At 42.6% G+C, this 20,191-nt stretch overlaps 1 protein-coding gene across 8 annotated transcripts in view; it reads right to left on the bottom strand.

Moving 5' to 3' along the window:
* Positions 1–20,191, bottom strand: part of LOC122561625 (non-muscle caldesmon) — a 213,307-nt gene that overhangs the window by 41,412 nt on the left and 151,704 nt on the right. For all 8 annotated transcript variants that reach the window (XR_015761172.1, XR_015761170.1, XR_015761171.1 and 5 more), the window contains exons 5-7: positions 11,742–12,180; positions 5,349–5,479; positions 1,162–1,417 (exon numbers count right to left, since the gene is read on the bottom strand). Coding sequence is in view for 4 of the 8 variants with exons in the window: in XM_043713554.2 (XP_043569489.2) it covers positions 1,162–1,417; positions 5,349–5,479; positions 11,742–12,180 (826 nt within the window). In the remaining 4 variants the exon portion in view is untranslated. The remainder of the gene's footprint in view (positions 1–1,161; positions 1,418–5,348; positions 5,480–11,741; positions 12,181–20,191) is intronic.

The raw sequence follows: 20,191 nt of genomic DNA, 5'->3' as shown, positions 1-20,191 counted from the left end.
TTTCCATGCTGTCCATCTCTATGACTCTATCTGGTGTGCAGTTTTGGTCCCCTTATTTAAGGAAAGATATCATTTCACTGGAGACAGTTCAGCAGGTTCACTAGCATCACCCCAGTAATGAAGAGATTGTCTCATGAGCAAAGATTAAATAGAGTGGAACTCTACTCACTGGAGTTTAGAACCATGAGAGGTGATCTCATTGAAACATACAGGATTCTTAAGGAGATTTGCAGGGTAAAAGAACCATAAGGTACAGTCTCAAAATAAAGGGAGAGCAATTTGAGCCTGAAATGAGGAGGAATTTCTTCACTCAGAGGATTGAGTCTTTGGAACTCCTTGCCACAGACAGCTCTAGGAGCAGAGTCCTTGTGTATATTTAATGCTGAGATGGATAGATTCCTGATCAGTCGGGGAATCAAGGGTCATGGGAAAGACACAAGGAAGTGGATCTGAAGAATGTCGAATCAGCCATGATCCTACTGAACGGTAGAGCAGGCTCGATGGGGGTCAGAATGGCCTAATCCTGTTCCTATTTCTAATGGTGTTATTATCAAGTCCCTTCGGCCCATTGCATCATTGCTGGTTGAAAGCAACTAACTATTCTAATCCCATTTGGCCCATAGCCTTGGGTAGGCCATAATGGATGAATTGATTCAATCACAGAATCATAGAATCCCTACAGTGCGGAAACAGGCCCTTCGATCCAACAAATCCACACTGCACATCTTTTGAATTGTGGGAGAAAACCGGAGCACCTGGAAGAAACCCACGCAGACACGAGGAGAACATGCAAATTCCACACAGACACTCGCCCGAGGCTGGAATCGAACCCGGGTCCCTGGCGCTGTGAGGTAGCAGTGCTAACCACTGAGCCACCATACTGGATTGTTAAGGTATTCAAACAATTAACATTGTTTGAGAAAATGTGCTTTCCCAGCTTCTTCAATGACAATTACATTTCTTTCTCGTTTCACCTAGCCGCTAACACTTTTATAGTTGGAGGTTTAGATGGTTAGTTCTGCACTCCCAACCCCCCGCCATGAGCGGCCTATTTGCTTCAATGTGCAGTATGTTCCAGACAGCTGCATTGTCATGTTTACATGCAACTTAGAGACAACCCTGCTCCCAGCCCATCAGCACATCTTTGCCTTTGAACATTACCTCTTCCTTTGCTTTTCTCTCGGCCTCATCCTGCTGCCGCTTTTGCTCTTCCTCTTCTCGTACCTTCCTGCGCCCTTCTCGTTTCTTCTTCAACTCCTCCAGCTCCACCACAGCCTCCTGCTGTTTCTGCTTCATCTTTTCAAACTCTTCACTCTCCTTCTCGTCCTGACGCCGTTTCAGCTCTTCCAGCTTCCTCTCCGCCTCCAGCTTGGCGGCTGCATCCTCTGCTTCCTGGCTCGGCTTGGACTCGGAGTGGCTACACTCCCCCCCACCAAAAGGAAAAAGGCACAATGTTATGAGGCAACCCTTTGTGGACTCTGTTGGCAACATCACCGCTCTTTTAACTAGCCCTTCTTTCTGCAGCCATTTTCAGAGAGCCCCTACAGTGCGGAAACAGGCCCTTCAGCCCTACAAGTCCACACTGACCCACCAATGAGTATCCCACCCAGACCCAGCCCCCTACTCTATTGATCCACATTTACCCCTGACTACTGCACCTAACCTACACATCCCTGAACACTATGGGTAATTTACCATGGACAATCTACCTAACCTGCACATCATTGGACTGTTGGAGGAAACCAGATCACCCGGAGGAAACCCACACGCAGACAAGGGGAGACAGTTGCCTGAGACTGGATTCGAACCCAAGTCCCTGGTGCTGTGAGGCAGCAGTGCTAACCATGCCACCCAATAAACAACAGAATTTTAACAAATACATATCGTCTTCCACACAACCTGGAAGTTTTCAAAATGCTTTGAATACAAAACCTACCTTGTATGGCAGATTCAGTTCATAAACTGTGCTTCCATTTTGCCAATTCAATTTGATATAGCCAAAACATTCAAATCTAAGACAGATGGACTCAATATCAAGTAGTGCAGTGGTTTAATCTCTCGGCACTTGTGCTCAGTGAAGGTTTGGCCTATTAAAATTGCCAGAATAACTCAAATACTGGAGGGCATACACGATGAGCCAGATGGTAGGATGAGCTGTGAAAGGGTAGAGTGAAGGGTCACTCTGGAGGGGGTTCCACCTTCATAACGACCTTATCAACAATTTTATTTTGAAAAAGTCTACATCATAATTTTCATGTTTGGATCCACAGTTTGGATTTTCACTCCAAAGGAAAACAAAATGGTTAATTAATGAAAAAAAAAACATTTACTTTGTTCATTTTCCTGATTTATATTTATGTCAAAAAGAGAATTTTGTCAATAAATGTACATTCTAGCTGGGGAACCTTTTCCAAAGGAGATACAGGAATTACAATGTTGCCTTCCAACCACTGAACCAGGATCCATTCAGGTTTAGAATCGTAGAATCCCTACATGTGGAAACAGGCCCTTCAGGACACAAAACCTTTCCCCTACCCTGTTACTCTACATTTACCCCTGACTAACACTATGGGCAATTTAGCACGGCCAATTCACCTAATCTGCACATCTTTGGATTGTGGGAGGAAACCCGCACAAACAGGGGAGAATGTGCAAACTCCATACAGTCACCCAAGGCTGGAACTGAACCCAGGTCCCTGGCGTTGTGAGGCAGCAGTGCCAACCACTGAGCCACCGTGCCACCCAAGGTGCTACTTACAGAGTGTAATCTCAGTATTTACCATGCAGTTCAACAAAACTGCTTTGGTGTAAATATTCAAGTGAAAATATAACAGTGTCAATCTCGTCCAGCCCATCTTTGATGGAAAGAAGACACCTGCATTTGCATGGCGCCTTTACAGCCAGTGAAGAATGTTTTTAACAATAGCTTGGAAGCTTGCTCACAGCAAGGTTCTGTGTTAGATAAAAGTTCAGACTTTCTGTTTCACTAATATTTGTTCAAACAAAGGCCAGGACATTGTGCAGGGGAGGGGGCAGGAATCATCACTCCTCTTCATCAAAAAGTGCCATGTGCCTTTTTTCTTTTCATCAGAGAGGGAGCTGGCATCTTATCTGAGAAGCAACACCCTGGTCATGCAGCAGACCCTCAGAGCTAAACTGGAGTGCACTTTACTTCCATGTCTCTGAGGTAGGATCTGGGCCCGCAATCTGAATCAGAGACTGAGTCTTACCATGGAACCACAGCAGATGATCCAAGTAATTGTTTTAGAACATAGAACTGTACAGCACAGTACAGGTCCTTCGGACCTTGATGTTGTGCTGCCCTTTTATGCTATTGTAAGATCAGACTAACCTACATACCCTTCATTGTACTAACTTCCATGTACCTATCCAATAGTCACTTAAACGTCCCTAATGTATTTGACTCTACTACCATCAGTGACATTCCAAACACCCACCACTCTCTGTGTAAAGAATCTACCTCTGACATCTCCCCATAGCCTTCCTCCAATCACCTTCAAATTATGCCCCCTTGTGATAGACATTTCCACCATGGGAAGAGGTTTCTGGCTATCCATTATCTATGCCTCTCGACATCTTGTACATCTCAATCAAGTCACTTCTCACCCTCTTCATTCCAATGAGAAAAGCCCCAGCTCCCTCAACATTTCTTCACGAGACATGCCCTCCAGTCCAGGCAGCATCCTGGTAAATCTCCTCTGCACTCTCTCTAAAGCTTCCACATCTTTCCTATAATAAGATGACCAGAACTGAATACAATATTCCACGTGTGGCCTAACCAGGGTTTTATAGAGCTGCAGCATAACCACCAGCTCTAAAACTCAATCCCCTGCTAATGAAAGCCAACACACCAAACGCCTTAACACCCTTATCAACTTGGGTGGCAACTTTGAGGGATCTATGGACATGGACTCCAAGATCCCTCTGTTCCTTCACACTACCAAGAATCCTGCCTTTAACTCTGTATTCTGCATTCAACTTTGACCTTCCAAAATGAATCACTACACACTTTTCCAGGTTGAACTCCATCTGCCACTTATCCGCCCAGTTCTGCGTTCTGGCAATGTCACGTTGCAACATACAACGACCCTCCACAGTATCCACAACCACCAACCTTGGTGTCATCGACAAACTTACGAACCCACCCTTCCATTTCCTCATCAAAGTCATTTATAAAAATCACAAATAGCAGAGGTCCCAGAACAGATCCCTGCGGAACACCACTGGTCACCGAGCTCCAGGCTAAATCCTTTCCATCTACCACCACCCTCTGTCTTCTATGGGCCAGCCAATTCTGTATCCAGACAGACAGGTTTCCCTTTATCTCATGCCTCCTTACTCTTCGAATGAGCCTACTATGGGGAACCTTATCAAATGCCTTGCTAAAATCCACGTACACTACATCCACTGCTCTACCTTCAGCAACGTGTTTTGTCACATCCTCAAAGAATTCAATAAGGTTTGTGAGGCATGACCTGCTGGGGAAGAGAAAATTGTACTAAAGACACAGTGATAACTAACAATGTTGTGTAAATACTTTCTTTATTTCATAAACCTTTAATTTTTCACAATTCATGTGGTTGTCTCCCAGTCTGTTTAGCATCTAAATGGTCTGTTATGTTCAATGGTTTCACTCCTTGAGCATTAACGAGGTGCAATGATTGGGTTAAAAATCCATCCTTTGGAAGCAGAGGTGGTAACGTCATTGGTTACTCTGACACCTCATGCCCTTCCTATAGTCTGTTCTTTCTGTCAACCTGTGTCTGAAAATCAGGGTCAATTGGGGAACTTTTTGCATTTTTAAAAAAATCTTTAATTTTTGCAACAACTCTGGGAGCAGCAGGTCTTGATAACCAGAGCACCGCCCCAGTCAAAAACGCTATGACGACAAGCTGCAGTGTCTACGAGTGCTCACTAAAATAGCAATTTTTCTAAGTTATCCATCTCTGCAATGAATTCTTCAAATTCTGCCAAAACCACAGCAGTATAAATAACATTGGCATTATTTGTTACCACGGAGCCAATTTGGGGACTTTGACATATCGAAGTATTCAATAAGAATTAAATTGACGTGTGTAATCAGCAGGAAATTACATTTTCCAAAGCTGACTTCTCCTACCCTAATAGTGCTATGACTTCACACCAGTCTGGCAACATTACACTAAGCTATTTATTTCATGTTTACACAGATGCAGTTATTTGTTGAATCTATATAAGAAAATTAAAGGGTTAGTCACTGGAATCAATCATCACATTATTTCCGACTGTATCAACCAACATCTCAGTGACAAGTTAAGGTAAAAGGGACATAATCTGGCTGCACTTACCTCGTTGTTCTATCCATTTTCTTATGCTTTTGCGTGATCTCCTCATGAAGAGCCTCCCCGTTCTCTGGGCCTGATTTGGATATTTTCTTCTCTGTGTGCTCAACTATCTCTTCCTTCCATATCTCACTTTTCTGCAATGGTTGTTTTTAAAAACAAAGACAAAAGGTCAAGTCTTCACTAATATGCTGCATTATGACTAGCTGAATTCAGTGTTACTGAGCAATGTCCAGATGATGATACCAAAAGGGTACAGTTTATTTTGGTGACTTCCAAGTGGCAAAGGCAGCACAGTGTCAATTATCAAGCAGCTACGTTTTCAAGAATATATGAGAAGGATATTCATTACAGTCTTGGAGGGAAGTACTCCTTCAGGATAAACAACCACCTGTATTAGTGAACTGATGACTTTATACAGATGATATCTACTGTGCTCCTAGAAACCTGTCACAATTCTTTTATATTCCTGCTTCCGTACCTGTGCAAAGTGACTGAGGTACCGACAACAGGTCAGCTATCCAATTCACAAGAGCTCTTTGTCTTTCATGTTTGATATTTGATACTATGTAGGTCCTTTCATAAAATTAAAAATTAACAGCACAGGGATTGCAACACTGCACATGTCTGTTGTGAGCTCACCTATGACTCTGAGGTAGCTAGTTAATTCAAGTATGTTGGCTGCACTCTTCACTCTCCTAATATTAATCTCATATTGTAGTGATATGATTATATCGCTCGATAAGGCCCTCTAAATATTCAGCTTATTAAAAGACTGTAGAACAATGGGTGTTGGTGCTTTCTGGTACACTGATACACTCTGCACATATTTTTACAATTCTTATTAGTGCTGTAGGCAAATCATTGGGTTTTACCTTCAACCCTTTCCAGTGTCCTGACTAATCTGTGCTCATTCTTTCACATAGGTCAAAGCACAGTTTTCATCAGAAATAAATTCAGAAAAAAAAAAATCTAATAGTCTAGGTGATGGTTAGCACTCTTGTTCCATTGTAATCAGGTTATGGATGCAAGTCTTTCTTTAAAATGTTAATTGAGTGCACAGCATTATCTCTAGGGTAGTAATTTACTTCTGGATTGAAAGTATTTTGACCCAGGTCAATAATTGAACTAAAGTAGTCTTTCCTAATAGCTCCTATTGATATTCCTGGACTAGAGTAGACAGCATTCCAGAGTGAAATAAATGAATGATATTTAGTCTTTGGTTTGAGTTGAACTGAAGCCTCCTCATACATTGATGGAACTGTCTATTCATTTTGTTTCAGTTCAGAGACAAATAATATTGTGAGAATTTAGCAAAATCAAAGGTGAAATTGCATTATGAATTCACATTTTAAATGTGCTACTTAAAAATATTCAACTACATGGAAAGTAGAAGAGAAAAAATGGAAGAACTAAATATATAATAATTTCGCGAGTACATTCTTAGTTGTCATCAGTTGATTAGTTTCTTGCAAGGTTGCCAAAGTCCATAATTATTTATTTTTAAATTATTTTCTTGCAATTATGAGCATATTTTCACTGGAACCTAATATTTCTGCTGCAGAGCTCTAATGTTATGCTCTACTATTCTCGCTGACCCTCTCCACTGCCAGGAATCTCAACAATCCCCTTTAGCAAAGGTAATACCTGTAGAAAGGCCTGTATAGAAAGGGAAAAAGACTTAAAAAGAAATGACGTGCATTTATATTAACCCAGATCCCATCTTTACAATATTGAATGATTCTTGTAGTCATGGTTGTTTAGCTGCCTCAGGCAGCACACAGCTCTATAAGCTTCGAAATATTAGATTAGATTAGATTCCCTACAGTGTGGAAACAGGCCCTTTGGCCCAATTAGTCCGCATTGACCCTCCGAAGAGTAACCCACCCAGACTCATTTCCCTCTGACTAATGCACCTAACACTACGGGCAATTTACCACGGCCAATTCACCTGACCTGCACATCTTTGGACTGCGGGAGGAAACTGGAGCACCCGGAGGAAACCCACACAGACACGGGGAGAATGTGCAACCTCCACACAGACAGTTGCCCGAGGCTGGAATCGAACCTGGGTCCCTGGTGCTGTGAGGCAGGAGTGCTAAACACTAAGTCAGCATGCTGCCCCAAATAGTTCTTGGTTGTGGGAGAACTGTTGGCCAGGTTATTGGAAGAACTCCCCTGGTCTTTGTCACACAGTGTCACAGGATTCCTGAATCTACCTCTATGGGCAGAGTGAGTGTGCATTGGTTTCATAGTGCAGCCTCAAACAGCAGTATCAGCAGAGATTAGGCTCTCAAATCCTGGAATGGGACTGAACCTATGACCTTCTGACTTGGTGACAGTGCTACCAATAGAGCCTAGTGGACCAATCGAAGCATCACAGTAATGTTTATTCATAAAAAGACCCAGAAAATTTAGTTAATGTTTTTGACATAAAATAATTCCTTTGTTATGTGAGGGAGAGAGAAATAGAAAGATATAATGACACACTAGACAGAGAAGGAGAAGACACTGGCTAGGCCTGCTTAATCAAAGTTTCTGTTTTCTCAGTGTAAGGTTCATGTCATTCTATGTAACTTTGAAAACTGGGATTGTGTGGTAAATATAATTATCAGAACCATCTGTTTCATTAATGTCCTTTAGGGAAGAAAACTGCCATCTTGTGGGAGGCACGGTGGCTCAATGCTTAGCACTACTGCTTCACAGCGCCAGGGACCTGGGCAGGATTCCAGCCTTGGGCTACTATCAGCGTGGAGTTTGCACATTTTCCCTGCATCTGTGTGGGTCCCCCAGTTTAGATTAGATTTCCTACAGTGTCAAAACAAGCCCTTCAGCTCAATAAGTCCACATCGACCCTATTCCCTTTGACTAATGCACCTCACATTATGGGGAATTTAGCATGGCCAATTCACCTGACCTACCCATCTTTGGACTGTGGGAGAATGTGCAAACTCCACACAGACAGTTGCCCAAGGCTAGAATTGAACCTGGGACCCTGGTACTGTGAGGCAGCAGTTCTAACCATTGAGCCACCGTTTCCTCCCACAGTCCAAAGATGTGCAGGTTAGGTGAATTGGCTATGCTAAATTGCCCACAGTGTTCAGGCATGTGCAGTTTAGGTGCATTAGTCAGGGTAAATGTAGAGTGGTAGGGTAGGGGAATGAGACTGGGTGGGCTACTCTTTGGAGGGTCAGTGTGGACTAGTTGGGCTAAAGGGTCAGGCAGCATCTGAGGAGCAGGCGTTCATCAACACCTCATCTTCCGCCTCGGAACGCTTCAACCCCAGGACATCATTGTGGACTTCACCAGTTCCCTCATTTCCCCTCCCCCACCTTACCCCAGTTCCAAACTTCCAGCTCAGCACCATCCTCATGACCTGTCCCACCTGTCAATCTTCCTTCCCACCTATCCGCTCCACACTCCTCTCTGACCTATCACCTTTACTCCTTCCTCCATCCACCTATTGTATTCCCAGCTACCTTCCCCCAGCCCCACCCCCTCCCATTTATCTCTCCACCCCCCAAGGCTTCCAGCCTCACTCCTGATGAAGGGCTTTTGGCCCAAAACATCGATCTTTCTGCTCCTCGGATGCTGTCTGACCTGCTGTGCATTTCCAGCACCACTCTAATCTTGACTCTAATCTCCAGTCCTCGCTTTTGCCTAGTTGGGCTAAAGGACCTGTTTCCACAGTTTAGGGGTTCTTTGGTATAACTATGAATATTTGGTTCTAAGCTCAGTCTAAACGATGAGGATAGGTCTCAGAGTTAAAGTAAGTTTGTGTAAATTAAAATATTCCACCTCATGTTAACATTCCATTATTTTAAACATGTCATTAAGTTTTCTTTTCATTAAAACTATAGGTAGGCCATCTACTATCCACTATTTGGGAGCTGCCATATTGCTTTAAACACCTCTCCTTTCACTCCTGTCAAGAACAACTCCTGATATCTTCAGAATCATTCTCCCTCTGTCCAGAATGTGAGAATACTTGTACACGGGACTCAGAGAGTTCCAATCAGTTACAGAAGATAGAAGCTCCAAACCAGCACAGCCCCAAAATACTGCCTGTCTGCACTAACTCCAGACACATGCCACTGCCATGGAAACAGAGTTGGGGCTCAACAAGATCATTATGGGATTTGGAGCAGGATGGCAGATTTGACATAACACTTGCCAAATAAATTGGTGAAGAATTGGAAATAGACAATAGGTGCAGGAGTAGGCCATTCTGCCCTTCGAGCCTGCACCGCCATTCAATATAATCATGGCTGATCATTCCTAATCAGTATCCTGTTCCTGCCTTATCTCCATAACCCTTGATTCCACTATCTTTGAGAGTTCTATCCAACTCTTTCTTAAATGAATCCAGAGAGTGGGCCTCCACTGCCGTCTGGGGCAGAGCATTCCACACAGCCACCACTCTCTGGGTGAAGACGTTTCTCCTGAGCTCTGTCCTAAATGGTCTACCCCGTATTTTTAAGCTGTGACCTCTGGTTTGGCACTCACCCATCAGTGGAAATATGCTTCCTACTGCCAGAATGTCCAATCCTTTCATAATCTTTTACGTCTCAATCAGATCCCCTCTCAATCTTTGAAACTCAAGGGTATACAAGCCCAGTCGCTTCAGTCTTTCAGTGTAAGGTAATCCTGCCATTCCAGGAATTGACCTCGTGAACCTACGCTGCACTCCCTCAATAGCCAGAATGTCTTTTCTCAAATTTGGAGACCAGGACTGCACGCAGTACTCCAGGTGTGGTCTCACCAGGGCCCTGTACAGCTGCAGAAGCACCTCTTTGCTTCTATACTCAATTCCTCTTGTTATGAAGGCCAGCATGCTATTAGCCTCTCACCTTTACTCCTTCTGCACATGCCAAACACTGTGGGCCCTATGAAGTCAGTATGAAGTCCATGATTGTTATAATACCTACTCGATCATTTGGTAACATATAACTGCGGTCTTATCAATGAAGATGCATTTTCTCCCTCGCTTGCTAACATGGATTCAGATCCAATGACCTGGTCTGGTGCAAGAAGAATGAGGACCGACTGTTTCCTGGTATTGACTGTCTCTTGACCTCTTCTCAATGAGTGTTTGTACAGAATGTTAAAACAGACCAACAATTAGCAGCTGGAATCTTGGCTAAAATCTTGGCTTTCTGGTCCCAGATCCCTGTGACTATAATGCCCCAACTGCATTCTCAGAGTGTAGCTCCTCATGGCCAAGGAGATAAAGATACCAAGCTATCTGGTTGTAAATAAAAGGTCCCACTTCCTGCCGCATGTCCTTGGCTGATCTTACTTAGTGTGAAATCTATGCTGTATTTCCCCAAAATACCTGTATAGGGGTAGAGATGTGTCTTGGGTGACAGTGAATTGGGAGACCATTTGCCATCTAACAGGGCAGAAGCAAATGGAAATACAAGTTGTCGATTTGTTATTCCCCATCTCACAATACTGTCCAAGGTAAATTTTTACCCTACAGTTGTTAGAAGCAAATTTGAGAGAAATCTGGCAAAATCCCAAAGCAAACTTTAAATAGAACGAATTACAATTGCAGAAAGTAATGAATGTTCCTACAGCACCAACACTGGAACTCAATTTGAATCCCATCCGGACAGACAGAATAAACATCTCCTCTCACCGCTGCCCATTATTGGTTATAAGTAAACTGAGTCCTTTAACATTAATCTAAATCTGCAGAGTATACGGATCTATAGCAAAAACTACCCAAAGTGTGGCACTGAATATGGAAATGTGCAGAGAGTGGAAGTATGTGCAGGCACCAACAAACAGGAAGTTGTAGTGTGCAGTCAAAGGCAGGGGAATAAATTGACTGCATATTATTTTAGAATCAGAGGAAAAATGCCGAAATCACAACTACTTTGAAATTAAAGAGTGTGTCGTTAGCTAATTGAAAACTGATTGAGGTTAGCCTCCCTGTCCCAATGCCAGGAAGGCATGGGATGTTTGAGTGTAGTGCGGGGGGAGATAAAAATATATCTTGGGAGCCCACCTGCAGAATAACAATTAACAGCAAGGACCTTGTCTGGAAACTTAGCTTTCTGGACCCCTGGTCCCTTTGGCGATAACGCCACGACTGCAGCTACTCATGATACAAGATACCAAGCCATTTGGATTTTCCACCCATCAGTTTAAAGGGTGCAAAACTGGGTGTGCTATAATACAGGTGCAGTGACTTCACCATCAGATTGTGCTTTATAAGGTCCATCCAGGTGACCCAACACTCACATCAGCACAGGAATGGAACATCTGTCCTATCTCTAGACCTGCACTCAATCTTAAATATCAATAAAATCATGAAATAAGAACATCTGAGCATTGGGTAATATATTTGAAAAGTGATGGTTAGAATGTTGTTCATAGCATTGTTCATTTTACCTTTTCAATTTGGAATGGCTTTTCAATCTTTTCTTTTACAATCTCCTGTTTCACTATCACCACCTCCTCACGCTCCGGTTCAGGCTCAGGCTCTGGTTCAGGCTCAGGCTCTGGTTCAGGCTCCGGTTCCGGTTCAGGCTCAGGCTCCGGTTCCACTTCGGGTTCTGGTTCGTGCTCCGGTTCCGGCTCCGGTTCCGGCTCTTGCTGCCATTTGTTCCATTGGTTGTTCTCCTCCACTTCCCTCTCATTTCTTTGGATTTCCTTTGAAATGTCTCGGCTTTCCTCACTCACTGTGGGGTCAAATTCCCGCTGACGCTCCATGGCCTCTTGGAGACGTTTCTGGCGTCGTTCCTCTCGTTTCTGCAGCCGGTCTGCAATATCATTGTCTTCATCCATCAGAGTTGGAGTTCTCGAAACTTTGGTTTCTTCATCCAAAGCACTATGTTAGAAAAGGATTTATTGTTACCATCTTTATATTTCACATTTACATCATATACTTAAAATATTATTTTTAAAGTACCCCCCTCACAAAAATTATACCCTTTGGCTAACTGATTTTTAGTCCAACTGACTCATTGTAATTGACCAAACAATTCATTCGAGAACTGTATATATTCCTGCCAGATGTGGCCAAACACCACATTTCTGATGTATACAATGTAGTTGTTACCAACTATCAGGACAGGGAATGGCCTAGTGGTATTATCACCAGACTATTAATTTAGAGATCAACATAATGTTCTAGGGGACCGGTTCAAATCCCACTATGAATCTATAATTCAGAATATAATAATCAAGAAAATGTCACTAATTATCAGAACCATCTGGATCATTAATGTCCTTTTGGGAAGAAACTGCCATCCTTACCTGGTCTGACCTACATGTGTCTCCAGATTCTGGATCAGTGGTGCTGGAAGAGCACAGCAATTCAGGCAGCATCCGAGGACAGGCAAAATCGACGTTTCGGGGCAAAAGCCCTTCATCAGGAATGTGTCTCCAGATCCACAGCAATGCAGTTAACTGCTCGCTGGGCATTAAAGATGGGCAATGAATGTTGACTGGGCTGGTGACACCCACAATTCATTGATTAAAACATATTTCCTGATATTTTCAATGGGGCCAGACTTAATATTGGAATATTGCTCTTTCACTGACTGTATTTCACATTCACCTGATGCTACTGCACCAATATGTAAAATTTGTACGGGTCAGAATCAAATTAATACATCTAGAAAGCTTTTTCAAACAAGTGTCCTCCATATTGATTCCATGTCAGTATACAGGAGTCATTGCAAAGTTGTTTATTCCTTCATAAAACTAAGTGAATTTGGTTAAATATACTACCAAAAGCTTCAGTGATCCAAAACTGGACAGGCTTTGAGGGAGAAGAGCTAAGTAGTGACCTTGGCTTCCTCTACAGGGGCTTTGCATACAATAGGCCTCACCTTCAGCTCAGGCCTTCAAAGAAAATGATACTGTTCCTGCTTCTGATAGGATTCTAGGGCGTTAGACTGGTGAATCTCTCTTTCGTCAGGTCAGAAGTCTGTTCACACAAACGATTCCAAATCCAGGAAATGGGCTATGAAATCCCATGAGTAGAAGTCCCACTGTGCAGCGATCCTGCTAGGAACAGCATTCTACATCAATAACCTGCCACTTTCTGTCTACCAGTGACTCGTTCTTAAATGCAGCACCTTTTTAAGGGACCATCAGTGATGATCACTTGAAGGGACCGAGCCTTGGACCATAAATTTAAGAGTCACTAACAGATTCAGGTGAAGCTTCTTTACTTGGAGTGTGGTGAGAATAGATAGCTCGATTTCGCTTGGAGTTATTGAGTTAAGTAGCATAGGTGCTATTTATTTGGAAGCAGGATAGGACATGAATAGGAAAGGAACAGAAGGACATACTGAGAGGGTGACATGAACTAAAGATGTGAGGAGACACATGTAGAGTAGACATGGTGGTACAGACTTGGGCCCAGACTTTCCTGAATCTGACTGAATAGGAATGGAAGCAGGCAAGTAAAATAAAAACATATCCACAAGGTCACGCTACCAGGGGTCTTAAATTTCAGTTCTGCCTCATTGCTTTTCCTGCGGGTGAGGAGAGCACAGTCCTCATGTTAGGCCCTTGTCTATTATAAAGCCAATTAATACTGGGCTCATTAAAAGCACACCTCCTGTGACTTACCCAACAAACCTGGTGAGGGTCAGCATTTGGCAGCCATCTCTGACAGACCAACTGCATAAAGCCAAGGACCAGGTCTGGGGCAAATGAAGGCTAGGAAAGTTTAAAAAGGGCACTAATTTTTTTTTTATAGTTTGAGGACTTTTGAGGTAAAGTTGTGGCAAGCCCACCATGAGTTGTGGAGAAGGCACCATTGTGATCATTAGCATTTCAGATGGTCATTGCCCCCCCCCCCCCTGCCCCGGCATTGTAGGGTCATCGGAACAGCGGGCACCAGCTCAAGAAACCAAAGCTACTAGAGATGAGCAGGAGAAACCTGAACAGGAAGGGAAAAGCAGCGGGCATCAGGAAAACAGTGGTCCGAGAGGTGGGGGGGGGGGAGGGGGGGTGCCATGGAGAAGGCGACACTAGCTCCTATAGTCAGGGTACAGGTGGTGGTGCAGAAACATGGAGAACACTGACCAGTATCAAAGGAGACTATGATTCTTTAGGTGGCTGGTCAATGTCATTTGTGATCTGCTGCACGCTCCATAACACGGGCCTCCAGAGAGGTGTGGACCTTCAAGGCTCTAGAATGGGACAGCTCATCAGGGAGGAGCAGGAGGTAAGACTTGAAATGGAATTGGACAGAGAGGAGAATGACACAGAACAGGGAGATGCCCTTTTTCCTGTCTCCTTTCAGGACGAATACCTCCCTTCACCCTCCATTCATCCTCTAGCTCTCCTGTGACAGCTCACTTCGCAGTGGCAGCTAGGTTTTAGCACAACCCCTCTCCCTTGAGATGTCCAGCAGCCTCAGTGATGCCTGACACCCACTGCCAATCCTCCTCAAATCAGCTGTAATCGGATAGCAATTGATCCCACATAAATTGAGAGTCATCCTGAAGAAAATCCAAAACTTTGTCAATTTTCCACTGGAGCTGGGTTTTTGACACAAAAACTGACCCCAGGTCCTGTTTCACATTTTTAACGGAAAAACCTAATCTCTGACATCAAAATCTGGTTTCCACGTTACACATTCTGTGTAACGATTTGATGAGCCATGCTTACTTGGTCAACTTTAGTGTCCTTTTCAAAGTTACCAGTGCAGAGATTGGATAACAATATAATCATAACACATGCCAGTCATATAATTGATGGAGGGTTGAATAATTCTTCATTATGAAACTGAAATCTGTATATACATTTATATATATTTGTACCCAGGAATAAGTTAAAAACATGTCATGATTCTGCTGGGAGATTATGAAGTAATATAGACATTTTAAATTATACTGTGGCTATGTAAGATGTGGCAATGGACTGTAACATCCCAATAAATTGGGCATTATGGAGTTTTAAATCATAGGGCACCAGTTTTTTTGGTGGATTTCTCACTCATCTTCTGGCATAGCACTGTGTTCCACCATTTGTACAATTTCCTTGACTCCACTACCAAAGTTAAATTAGTGGGAGAACTTCTGAGGTAATGGAAGAAATTATGGCATTTATTTATGTCACACAGAGTTGTACAGCATGGAAACACCCTTCGATCCAACTTGTCCATGCCGACCAGATATCCAAAATTAATTTAGTTCCATTTTCCAGCATTTAGTCCATATCCCTCAAAACCCTTCCTATAATCATCCAGATGCCTTCTAAATGTTGTAAGTGTACCAGCCTCCACCACTTCCTCTGGCAGCTCATTCCATACACGCACCACCCTCTGCATGAAAAACTGCCCCCATGGTCCTTTTTAAATTTTTCCCCTCTCAGCATAAACCCATGCCCTCTAACTTTGGATTCCCCTGCCTTGGAATAAATAGCCCTTGTCTATTCACCCTTTCCATGCCCCTCACGATTTTATAAATCTCAAGGAAGTCATCCCTCAGTCTCCGAAGTTCCAAGGAAAATAGCCCTAGCTGATTCAACCTCTCCTTGTATGCCTCCAACCCCAGCAACATACTTGTAAATCTTTCTTGAACCTTTTCAAATTTAACATCTTTCCTTTGGCAGGGAGACTAGAACTTAAGGCAGTTTTCCAAAAGGCCCTCCATGCTACCTCATGTCCACAAACACTTTCAAAATCTTTTGAAGAGATGGCATAAAGAGAAGACAAGCCGTCACTCACACTTTAACTTTCCTATAGTAAAAATGAATGGCATGTTGAAGATGAGATGCCATCAACATCTTTAATGGAATGGTGCATTTTTTTTTCAGGAAGAAATACCAACCACTGTTAGATTAGCTCATTTAACCGCAGAATTAAACCCCAATGCAAACCATCCAAAAATGGACTTTCCACGAGGAACTATTTTAACTCCAGACAACTCTCCCCAATGCACAGTAGTGAAACATTGCTAATTTGTCCAAACTAAAATCTATATCGTCCAGTTAACTTTCACTGTTTCTGCTCAGCAATCAGGGGTTAATGAGGTTATGTGGAGTAATTCCAATTTATGGTTCATCATGAATCAAAATGATTACTTTTTCTAAGAATGTCAGAACAGGTCATTACCAGGTCGGGGTCTATTCAGGGAGTTAATATGAAACCAATGTCAATTCTTAAGCAGTGCTCACATTCCTATAAGGATATGGAGTTCAATTCTGTAAGCAGACACAAACCATATAGAAATACCAAAGAACAAGTTCATACTTGGGTTTTTGGACTTCAGGTATCTTCCATATATAGAAAAGCTAGTAGAAATGATCTCATTCCCCTTTATTTTCATTAACAGTGGGACCTTTTGTGTTGCGAGGACATGGCTTGGCTCTGTATTTGCTATTAAATGAAAATTCCATTTTTAAACTTATATCAACACATCATTTTGTTAGTGATTGCACCCAAATGAGGAACTCTATAACTCTTGGAATCCGAACCAAACCTAGGGTAGATCTGATGTACTGCCAATATCTATTAATCTTCCACACACAACATTCCAGTGGCCGAAAGTTAATTTTAAACTCCTGGGTGCTACAATTCAAAGAGTGCCACAGAAAAAGTGGAGGGTTTATTAAAGACTGACTGAAAAAAAACACTGGGAAAAAGTTTAAACTCATCACTTAAGATGTTACCCAAATCCCATCCCTTCCCTAAATCTTTTCCATTTTAGCATGAGAGTTTAACTTTTTTTAAAATATCAGACTCAATTTCAGATGTCTTGGCTCTGTTATGAACTCCTACATTGTAGATCCATTTAAGAACTATGCTGATATGTACATGAACAAGCAAGAAATCAAAGAATATGCTGATTAGGTAAGATGAAGCAAAGTGGAAGGAAGGAGCATAAACAGTGATACAAACAAATAGGACCAAAGCGTGTGTAAAATGTATTGGCATTCTTGCCCCCAGATCAACCCCACACTACGAAGAAAGAACAATGATTAGGAATCAAATTTAATTCCTCATTGACTTCAATCTAAAGACAATCAGAGAATACTTCACTGGGCAATTCGGCAGCGCCCTACATCTGACACATTGCCTTGCTTCAGAGGATGTGTGACACATATAGTTGGGACTGTGATGAGGCAGCTCCATCTCTGACTCATGCTCCCATGTAACAAGACTTCAATGTGGGAACATAGCTTTGCCAAATGTTGTGTTTATGTGCTCAGTGCTTAAGGACTGGTAAAGGTCAAATGCGTTCCATTTTTGAACACACAGCACATCAAGACGACTAAGTGGGAATTTTATATTTTACATTTTTTGGTCGCAGTGCAAAAGGCTGTCAATATAAAATTTTTAAAGATTGTTCATGCATTGTGGGTGTCACTGGCTAGGCCAGCACTGATTGCATATCCCTAATTGCCTGGAGGGTAGTCAAGAGAGTGGGAGTCATCAGGTAAAGATGGCAGATTTCCTTCCCTATCGGAAATGAGAGAGCCAGCTAGGTGTTTATGACAATCGACAGTGGTTATATGACAATGGTTAGACTAGCTTTCTATTCGAAATTTTTACTGAATTAAATTTTGAAATATCTGCTATGTTACCCTGGGTTTCTGGATTACTGGGCTAGTGAAATTAGCGCTACATTTTAACGTCTGCATGAAGTAACCTCACTTGAGACAAAATGTACCAAATCATGCACAGACTGAACTGCAAACATTCCTGTGTTACTAGCTCCTGAAAGCAATCATTGAAAAGTTTCTCTGTCATCTCACTCAATATATGTAGTGTGCTCAGTAAGTAAATAGCTAAGCTAAGTAGAACAGCAAAGTCCCAGTTTTGATTGTCAGCCAGTGCGGAGGTAGCTCATCTTAACCAGGTCAGTGATTTGGCCATTAATTAGTGTACCTGAGATTGGAAAATCAGCCTGGACTCCCACCACCTCTGTTGAAAATGGATTGGTCTTTGGTGAATAGGATCAAGCTCTGCTGGAAGTATAATCTTTCACGTCAATAGACTGTATTTGTTGCTTGCAATGCAATCTGCTCAATGTGGCAGGACCAAATGCACACAGGGTTACACTGTGTGGATCACCTCTATTCAGTCTGCAGGTATACCCCTGAGTTCCCAGTCACCTGTCATCTTAATGCTCCAACCTGCTCTCACACTTATCTTTCTGTCCTCAGTCTCCATGTGTGCTTCAATGAAGCTCAACATAGTACCTCATCTTTCGATTAGGAACATAACAAACGTCTGGATTCAACACTGCAGTCAACAATTTCAAATGGCAATCTTTGCCTCCATTCTGTTTATTTTCTCTTTGCAGGTTTTGGATTAACTCTCATTTTTTCTCTCTCTTGTTTTCCTTTTGGACAGTAGCTGATAATGATTCTACCATTCATACCTCCTCCAGACACATCTTTTGTTTCTTTGCTCAGTCCGTTATAACTTCCTTTGGCCCTCAGCCACTAACTCTTTTGCTACTGAATCTCTCCAGTCTTGCATTCCATCACAGACCCACCCCTCTGTTCTTTCACCCACCTGCCTTCCTTTCACTTGCTTAAAACCCATTATATTTCTAAGTTTTCTTGGTTCTTGTGAAATATTATTAATCGGGATCATTTACTCTGTTCCTCTCTCAACAGATGCAGCCTGTCCAACTGAATACCTCCAGCATTTTCTAATTTAATTTCAGATTTCCAACATCTGCAATATTTTGCTTTTGCAAGGCTCAGCTCTGATCGCCCTGGCCCTCACCAACCCCAATGTCAGAGCAGCTTCCAGACCCCTAGTGTCAAGCTGAAGAATGGCAGTTTTGGGAAGGATGTCTTTGGGACTATATCTCAGCGAAGTGTCAGCACCTTCAGAAGACAGGAGGAAGCCCTGTGTGTGGACCTATTGAATGAAATAAAAACTACACCCACACTTCTTTAGACATGTAAGTGGATAACAATGAGAAATCTCTGCTTTACCCCACTCTAAAATAAGAATTTCAATGCTACCCAGCTGACATCAGTTTGTGCAATACATACTGAAAATCAGGCTAACATCCACTAATAAATTAGCTTGGAGGACACAATACATGCATTGAGAACCCAATGTAATCTAATCTACCTGACTTCAAGTTCAAGGCTTTCTGTTATTCTCCACAGGTAGAGTCTCTCTCTCTCTCATGTATGCCAAAATACATCATCTACTGCTACACTGCATGTGCATCAAGAACAAAATGTCCTTTTGTATAAGCAGGGTCACGGATTTATGAAAACTTAATTTTCTGGCATAGTGATCCCTGTGACTTGAGCATCCACAGCAAATACCTTTTAATCTCCAGTTACATCATTTCTGACTGATCGTCTAATGAAGATGCAGCATTGACAGTCTGTGTGCTCAGGATAGGTGGAGAATCCTGGCAGTTTCAGAATATAACCAACTCTGTGCGGGATACTTAAATAAGACTAAGATAATCAGCTAAATCTAAATTCTTAAGTGAAGTGAATGATCATCAAAAGACATATTGTCTCAATGTTGGAAATCTGAAACAGAACCCTAAAACACTGGAAGAACTCAGCAGGTCAGACAGAATCTGTGGAGAGAGGAAGAAAGGCTTGCCATTCCAGGTCATGATTGTTCACCTGATGCTAACTCCACCATCCTCCATCCAAAGATGCTGCCTTTTTTGTAACTTCTCCCATGGGATGTGTTCGTCACTAACAGGGCCAGTATTTATTGCCCATCCCTAGTTGCCCTTGAGAAGTTGGTGGTGAGCTGCATTCTTGAACCACTGCAGTCCATGTGTTGTAGGTAAACCCACAATGCATTAAGGGAGGGAATTCCAGGACTTTCACCCAGCAACAGTGAAGGAACGACAACATATTTCCAAGTCAGGATGGTGAGT

This window comes from Chiloscyllium plagiosum, unplaced genomic scaffold (genome assembly GCF_037043375.1).
Source record: "Chiloscyllium plagiosum isolate Xiang-an unplaced genomic scaffold, Cpla_swu_hap1 HiC_scaffold_23, whole genome shotgun sequence".
NCBI classification, from domain to species: Eukaryota; Metazoa; Chordata; class Chondrichthyes; order Orectolobiformes; family Hemiscylliidae; genus Chiloscyllium; species Chiloscyllium plagiosum.
Note: the sequence above shows the minus strand (reverse complement) of the source record. Positions and strands in the feature narration are given on the sequence as shown.